The sequence below is a fragment of the Pezoporus wallicus genome, unplaced genomic scaffold (genome assembly GCF_028554395.1).
Source record: "Pezoporus wallicus isolate ANWC-B61680 ecotype Strahan unplaced genomic scaffold, APGP_CSIRO_Pwel_v1 contig_8188, whole genome shotgun sequence".
NCBI classification, from domain to species: domain Eukaryota; kingdom Metazoa; phylum Chordata; class Aves; order Psittaciformes; family Psittacidae; genus Pezoporus; species Pezoporus wallicus.
The window spans coordinates 4084892-4093672 of record NW_026640104.1 but is presented as its reverse complement, the minus strand read 5'-3'; the positions used below and the strand labels follow the sequence as shown (position 1 = coordinate 4093672).

Sequence of the window (8781 nt, the reverse complement as noted above, 5' to 3'; positions counted from 1 at the left end):
TGAAGGCTGGAATCCAGAGTGTGGACATCGTGATTGCTTTTTTCATCAATTTTAGGTCATAACCTATATATATATATATAACCAAACAGGTCATAACCTATATATATATAACCAAACAGACACTTCTTTGCCAATTTAAATGAGCTTTCCCCTAACCATTCATGGAATGTTAAGGAAACCAGTATTTTAAACAGGTGAGTGTACTGCTATCAGTCAGTACTATTGAATGAAGAATTAGTTAACCAGTCATGCAATACAAAGCCCTCAAACCGCACACCACCGGGTGAACAAGGAGGTATGAATGTGCACTGTTCCTTTCCCTTAAAGGGAATAAGAACAGCATGAAGACACTTTTTGTATTTCTATCTTTTGAAAGCTTTACTTTGAACATATCGCAACTTTAGTTTAGGCACATCTTAAGTGACTGGTCAAGAAAAGCTGCAGCATCACACTGTTTAGTTTTAGTATGTACCAAGCGTAGGCTTGTAACTTAAGAATTTCAAAAAAAGACCTATTTTACATGCATTTGCATATACATCTGGAAATTCAATATATATTTATGTTCTAAAATGAATTTAAATATCAACTTTGCTAAAAAGAAATGACCAGTTTGTTGCCAGTATCTCTTACCATTTGGGGACAGCCTAATACAGGCGAAGAACTGTGTCAGGCAGTTCTGAGAAGAACCAGACTTCGAAAGAAAGCATCTTAAACCAGTCCAATGTCCTTATCAACTGTGGTGTATCTTTTCATTTGCAAAACTAAAATCTTTATGTGCCTTCTTTCACGTAATTGCAGATGGTTTATGTACTACAGCATAGATACTATGTTTACATATAGTTTTGTAAAGCACATATACTATCCATGGTCAGAAAATACAGAACACATAGTGGATCAAACTTCAAGTATTGCTTTGTCAATAATTACACATTCAGACTGCATTAAAATAAAGTTATCTGAAAGAAGCTCCTGATCTACTGTAATAAAGTAGAAACAATTAAACAAAGGAAGAATTCCCCTCATGATTTGCCTTATGCATTGTGTTTGACTGTATACTGGGATGGGGGAAAAGCTGACAAATATTTCAGATCTAGTCCATTTGTAACTCAGGACAAGTATTTTCCATCCAGGTCATAAATAGATGCAACTTGTTTAAGTAACCACAACAGCTTCCAAAAATCAATCTGTCATGTGGCTGCTGGGCTGAGATGTGACTTTGGGAAACAGGTAAGCCCAAAACCTGTAGTGGAGGGAATACCCGGCTGTGTTCTTTAAATAAGGGTGAAGATTCTGAGAAAATAACATTAACAGGCTTAAACAGCATGAAAGGCCAAGCATTACGTTCTATATTGATTTGATAAACCCACTTAGAGCTTGTTGTAGTGGTATATTTTCAACTGCATTCCTTTGAATATATAACAGATGGAAATCCTTCCTTCAAGGCTGAGAGGTGCTTGGAGACAGACATTAATACAGCGCAAACTAAGACTGTCCTATACTGAATACTTCACCTCCACTGAGTAAGTAACAATTGTGCAGATAGAGGAGTATTTAGGTTCAGATTTTAACGTAGATCATTTTGATACAGGATGATCTTCAAGGTCCCTTCTAGCCCAAACTATTCTATGATTCTGTGATACTTTGGCCCAAGAGAAGTTATTTTACTAAACTCTTTTGGTCAACATAAAGTTGTTAATCCATTAAATCTGAAACTAATATAGCAAGTTAGAATTCTAAATTATCATATAACATCTTAATTTCTTTCCCAGCTGATTAACCAATTTACTGCTAAAACTCACAAGTTATTACCTATCTATTAACATTTCTGAAGGACAGGGCAAGGCAGAAGAAATTTTCTTGGACAGTTTCCCCCCATGCAATGTAACTCTAGTTGTAGTCACTACCACCAGTACTGCGTTATCTGTGCAGTGCTTGGAGGTCTTAGAAATCCCCCAATAACCCTAGCATTTTATAAGATCCTCTAGCTCCACAATGAATCAACTGGAATCACTATTTTGAAAGAAACCTAGTATTAAACTCTGTAAAACAAAAATAAACGTGTATTCATATAGAAAGAATGCATAAAAGCCCAATTAATCCACATATCAGCAGTTCTATTTACTGCAAAATGTGAGCTTTCCTTTAAGTAGCGGCTTTAGGTGATAAACTACTGCGATACCAGTATTTAACCAAAAATATTAACACAATGCAAAGTAGTTGATAATTTAGCAAAACTATTTTATTAAAGCTTATTCTCATGATAAAATAATAGCCAACAAAATCGTATTAGGCAGATCTTCTGCAAATGTGTGTAGCTGCCACCTATTCAGATATCATTAAGTCAAGATATTCTTGTTTTCCGTGGTATTCTTTATTTTCAGCTATTTACAGTCAAGCATGAAGCAAGGATTACATCAGGAATGTAGTATTACAATTTTCCCCTTGAGATTCACCACATATTGTAATTAATGCCAGATAGGAATTGTATGTTTTCCTTCTTATCACTAAAATACAACTATTTTGCCCTTTTCCCATTCGGCATATTTAAAAATATTGCACTACGTTTAATTTCTCTCTTACAATCATCATTAGCAGTACTATAAGAGGAAAACTACATCCAGCTTTTCTTACCCACTGCATTACACAAGTCAATCTAAACCCACAGATGTGTTTTTGAAATCGGCATTTGCATTGTTTTCACAGCTCCTTCGTGTGTACCAGGGTTTAAATGAAGTACTTGGATATATATTTGAAAAGCTCTATAGTAGTCCATAAGAGCAAACACTGATGGAGATTAAATGCACATCAGCACCAATCGTAAGCCGCCGAGAAAACTGAGTGGGGAAGTCTTAATATGCATCTCAAGCAAGTATAGGTTAAATAACTTTTAGTCAATAAGGGAAGCTAATTTTGTGAGATTATTTGCTGAAGCTTAATTTCAGAAGTGTGTCACATGCCTGTTTTAGCATGGGTAGTGTTTTCCATACATCAATTAAGTAAGTATCAACTGCCCAGAACTCACAAAGAAGTGCAAGTAGTTGCATGAGTGGAAGTAACGATTTTGTTTAGAAGTCCAAGTATGCTTTGCCATCAGTAAAAACCATTGCTTCTTAGTTTTGCCCATCAGAAAATAAACTGAGAAGCAAATTTAATGGAGAGAAACATTACAGACTGCCTGAAAATTTAAATGAGTTATTTTACCATCGTAGATTTAACACCATTTCCACACAGGCATTTTTTCTTTCTTACCACCATGGTACCAGTGATAACGATACCAGTTCCTAACACGGTACCTAAAATAAAGATGATATTTCACACTGCATTTCTATACACAGAAGATGAAACAAAGACAGGAAATAAATAAGAACAATGGCCTTAGCTAAGATGCTAAGATCCACAGTTTACACATAGCACAAGACCAGATAGATCTTTTCAAAAGCAGCTGACTGACATTTGTTGTCATCTCTACTGGACGCACGTATTTGGACTCAAATAAAACATTATATACACTATAAGACATTTTTCTGACAAAGGTCATCCTTCTGCTCAGACTGTCTCTTCTGTCTGAGAAGCTGAATGCCAATGACCACTATGACGATACTCAAAAGTGTTGAGAGAACATCTTTAGCTATTTTGTGAAGTATTTTGTACCTTAAGCTTCCCAAAAATGATAGTCTGCAGCAAAATATTTTGGTTTTAAATCACTTAAACTGTCATCACATTCTTTTTCATAGAATGCTATGAAACCTCCAACTCTTGTCAAGAACAGTTTTCCTTTAGCAGCTTATCTGACAGTACAACACTACTTAAACACGTAATTTTGTTCTGCAAGGCAACCAAACCAGCCTCTTATCTCAAAGATATTCCCAATTAAATTATTCCGAGATACTGGTATGTACTTTGATATCTAGCAGTACAATCAGGATACAATAGCCCAAAGTTCTAAGGAGGATTAGCATTACTATATTTCATATTAATTAAAAACTATGAAAAGTTCTTGTGTTTAACAAAAATATGGAAAACAAACGATATGCAACAGTAACATCAGTAAATACTAATAACAGATAAAATGAAAGACCCTTTGTTTGCTTTCATGACATGTTTGGCAAAAAAAATACACAACTCTTTAGTAGACAGACATACAATAAAACTGTGATCAACATTTTAAAGCCTGGTCCCTCAGTGACTTCTGTGCTAGTCATCAGCTTAGGCATGCAACAAGCTTGTATTTTTGAATCATACAAGGGAAACTCAACGTATTGAAAATCCTGCCAGTTTCCTGCTGAAAACACTGGCTCAAAACAAAAAGGGGGGAGGGTGGGAGGGTAGACAGGGCAAGTAATCCATTAAGGACACCATACACCTTCATGTGAAATGGTAAGGTTCGTAATTAGAAAAAATAAAAATAAGTTATTAAAAATAAATTTCCAATAGAAACCCCACAATGTAATTGTACCCAGCCAGTGTAATAAAAATGATGGTGCTGTAGCTGGAGAAGACCCATTATTAGCTGTACTCTTACACAGGCAAGTAACTGTGGAGAAGCAGGACACGTACATCATATCAGTGTTTTCATTTCCTTTGTGTGTGTTTGTAAATGAAGTGCAAAGTATTCTTTTAGTCCATTCCTTCTCAGGATAAATATGCAAATATCAGTCTACTGATTCAGGCGGATCAACTGATTCTTCTGATATAATGTTGATTGTTGGGGCCTCCATCAGACTGACATCTTCATTATCCATTTCTTCTGCTACACTGGGCTCCTCTGAATCTTTAGTCACGGCTTTGGACTGCCGGTCTAAGGACATGCTCTCCAAAAACTCTATATCCTCAATGCCTGCTCTGTAGTGGATCATCAGCAGTGTCAGGGCCTGCAGTCTTTCACCTGACTTAGCCAGTGCAGCAGAAATCAGGGCTTTTTTCCTTGCATCCGTTGTCTCTTTTTCTTCTTTAACAAGGGAGTTGTTATTTTCCAGCTCCTGGTCTATTTCATTCTGCAGCTTATCCAACATGAATTCTAGTTTCTGGGAACGCTCCTCTGTGGGTAAACTTCTATACAGATCACGTCCAATTTCTTTAACAGCAATGAAGACGCTGTCATCTAGACCACCCTCCTTTCGGACCAACTTTATCCCAGTACTTGATGCACGTTTTGAAGGACTGCTTGGTCCACTGATTTCAGTATCACTACTTTCATTATCAGAAGTGGTTGGTGTGTGCTTTGGCGAAGGTTCTACCACCTCTGCTCCTTGCTCAGAAAGGCGAGCCTTGGGGACTTGCCGAAGGTTTAAGAAGCGGGTGCTTGTATTGATGATATGCCTGGTCAAACCTGTAGTTCTGTTAACAGATTTAGATTCTGCATCAACACGAGAAGATGCAGCCTGGGAAGTTTCCTGTCCTTCTGCTCTACAAACTCCCGCAGTTTGATCAAGTCGCTTGTCAGCTGCTACACAGAAGGGTGTCTCAGTTAGACATTTTTCTAGACATTTTTTATGGCAAACGTAAGCACAGAGCATGCACTGCGAAGCTGCTTTAGTCCACACTTTCTTTTTGCAGTAATCACACCAAGTTGGATTCTGAAACTGAGTATCCTGAAAGTTATGTTTGCTCTCCGTAAAAACAATTTGTCCCAAGTAAGGATCCTCCTTCTGACACGCACGAGCTTCTTCTTCCATTTGACATTCATTTTCTTTCTCCAGGAGAATGTTTGAATCATCTATTTCACCTTCTATTAAATATTTGAATTGTAAAGTTATATCGCCATAACAAAATTTTTCATTGAATCCCTTATGGTTTGTTAAATTCCGCAACGCTGTTCTAGTGACTGTAGCTTTAGGCGCAGGAGCATTCAGTTTAAATGTTCTAATATACTCCATTGAGGATGTAGCTAGACAATCTAAAGCAATTTCTTCAAGTCTTATGCTTGCATATCCCAAGCAGATAAAACCACCTGCTTTGAAAGGGTCTCTGCACCACAGTGCAATATTAAGGTACCTATGGTATCCTTCTACTTCAAACAGACAGGTGGATGCTCTCGTCTTTGGCCATCGGCCTTGTCGGATTTTATAAGGAATTTCTGGTGATTCCCATGTTTGACGATCATCTCCACTATCTTTGCAGCTACGCGAATTTTCTGAAAGTCCATCTTTTAATGCATCTTGTTTTGGTGTCGTTATTACTTTTGATATTGCTGGGTCTTCTATTTGATCATTATTCTTTACTACCTTCTCTGCACATTTATCTCCGTTATTTGTAGGTGGAGGTGGCTTCTCTGGTTTTTCAGAAGATACGCCTCCAGGTTCTAACAAATTTGGACTTTCACTAGTAGATACAACAGACTTACTTTGTGGCCTTGGTGGCACAGGAGGCTTGGTACCAGATCCTTGCGATTGTTTTCCTGATTGCTGTGATGTATCTGAACCCTCAATAATTTTGGGTACTGCCAATTTATTTCCATCTTTTTGTTGTGTTTTTGATGTTGTCTGACTTCCTAAATACAGCTTTCGATTCAGAATCGGAGATATAGTTCCATGGGTTTTCGTAGCAAGTACTACTACTGAACGTTTGGGACTCAGAGTTGTTGGCAGATCTTCTTTTTGCTCAGGTGATTCACAAGCTAAGTCCTCAAATTCTGAATCAAAATCTCTGTTATCAACATCAACTGATATACTAGCTTGGTCATCTTCCGTCTGTGTCAAGAAAGCAGTGTCTTCCAGTTGACCAAATCCATCCTGCAGTGCTGAACCGTGCTGATTACACCCAACAGGCCTTTCATAAAAAATTAAAACTCTATCCCCGGCCTGTCTAATGAGCTTCAACACTTGGACAGTTGATGTGATTTTAACACCTATTAAAAAAAAAAGACAAAAATTGTTAAATTTTAATTATGATAACAGTCTAAATGGCCAAAAATAACTGATAAACGTTTCGATCTTTAACAGTGGTGATAAATCTGTTGCTCAACAACAGAAGTCAATTACAACAGAAGAGCTCAACTGAAATGTAATAGGTTGATCCTTTCCATGTTATTCATAGAAATATATTACTTCAGGAACTGGAAAAGATATAAATACTCCAGTTTGCTGTTTGTCATTAATGTTGTGATCTTAGAGTAATTTTGCTTTTATGTGCTAATATTTTTCACCTTGATCTTACTGTAAGTTTGCACTTCTCAGCAGCAGGCTGAAATCCATGAAGGATTCAAAAGAGATGAGTATCTTTAAATACAGTTTTAATCATAACAGAAGCAGGCTAACAAAGAAAATCATTCCGATATGTTAACACAATATAGGCATGATGTTACATTTGCAGTAATGCAGAACAGTGAACTGAATCATCTACCTCATGAGAGCTCCCAGAGCCATTTGACAGTATCTCCAGCCTATGGTAAGATTCAGGAAAGTACATGCAAACTGAGATTTCTTACTGAGCAGACAATGCAAATAAAGTCATGCTGGGGCTCATGTAAAAATTACTTTTCCCTTGTTCTAGAACAATTATCAACTGCCTGTTTGAAGCAACTCAAAGCCATTTTAAATCACTGGAGCAATGCAATGGGGATTTAGGCAGTATCTAATCAGAATAACTCATCGTAGTGCTTAATCTCTGGTCTATAACACCTCTCACATAAAAAATAATATGAAAAAAATAATGCAACTGTGCTAGCAGGGAGTTTAAAGTAGTTCATATCATAAGTGTATGAAGTCCTGTCTTCATCTATCTTCACACTAACTCTTCTATAGCATCTTAATGACTTTGCAGAACCAAATATAAAATTACTTCACCTCTGATTTATACAGTTGATGTCTGGAGAATAAATTTGTCTGCTGTCACATGCAGAGATTTCTGGGATCATAGACCGGTTAAGGTTGGAAAGGACCTTAAGGTCATTTAGTTCCAACCCCCCTTGCCATGGACAGGGACACCACACACAAGACCATGCTGCCCAAGGCTCTGCCCAACCTGGCCTTGAAATATCTGGGATACTATATATAACTCACCATTACAGTTTGTTTTGCATTTCTTTCTCTGCCAATGACCATAACCTTTTATTTAGTCCCACAACATCCAGTAGAAAACACCGCATTATTCTTAATGATCATAAACAGGGTTTCTATCTGCTCCTTCCGCTAAGTGGATTAGCCATTGTTCTTGTTAATGGTTTATTTGTCCTGCAGCCCACTGCCATTTTCTGCAGGGCCCCTCTAATTCTCAAGTTTAAAGCAGTAACACTGCCAGTATCTAGTTTTGATTATGATTTACGACTATGATCTAGTTCTCTGTTGGTGACAGGGTCCGTATTCAAGCAATATCTGGAGATGGTCTAACTTGAAATTGTAAAATATAAAATAGTATCAATCTACTTCATAATGCCCAGGGATATCAACAGAATCTTTCTTTAAAAAATAATAAAACCCCCCAAACCCAACAAAACCCCAACCACCCACAGTGCACTCCCCTGCTAAAGTAACTTTTTGCCTCAATGCAGCACTTATCTGCAATTTACAATTTGGCCAAAGTCTTCAGAGTAGATTTCTAAATACTGCTTAGGCTCCTGCATGTCCAAAAATTGATACTAAAAGTATACTAGAAGTATAAAAATACTATCAAAACCTCAGCAGATCTGCTTGGGTAATTTTGATAATTTCAGAAATTACTCTGCTAGTCAAAAATGTGTTTGTACTATCTGTTCCATACTCTACTACCTTTAGGTTCACGCAGCTTTAGGTTCAAGCTGAGCATGCAGGCCTAGGCTGTAAAACGTCATGGTTTTGTTTTTAG

At 37.2% G+C, this 8781-nt stretch overlaps 1 protein-coding gene across 1 annotated transcript in view; it reads right to left on the bottom strand.

Annotated features, from left to right (window-relative positions):
* Positions 1-2217: 2217 nt before the first annotated feature.
* PDZD8 (PDZ domain containing 8) overlaps positions 2218-8781 on the bottom strand; it is a 62579-nt gene continuing 56015 nt past the window's right edge. The window contains exon 5 of the mRNA XM_057417390.1: positions 2218-6847. Within this exon, the coding sequence (XP_057273373.1) occupies positions 4653-6847 (2195 nt within the window). The 3' untranslated portion in view covers positions 2218-4652. The remainder of the gene's footprint in view (positions 6848-8781) is intronic.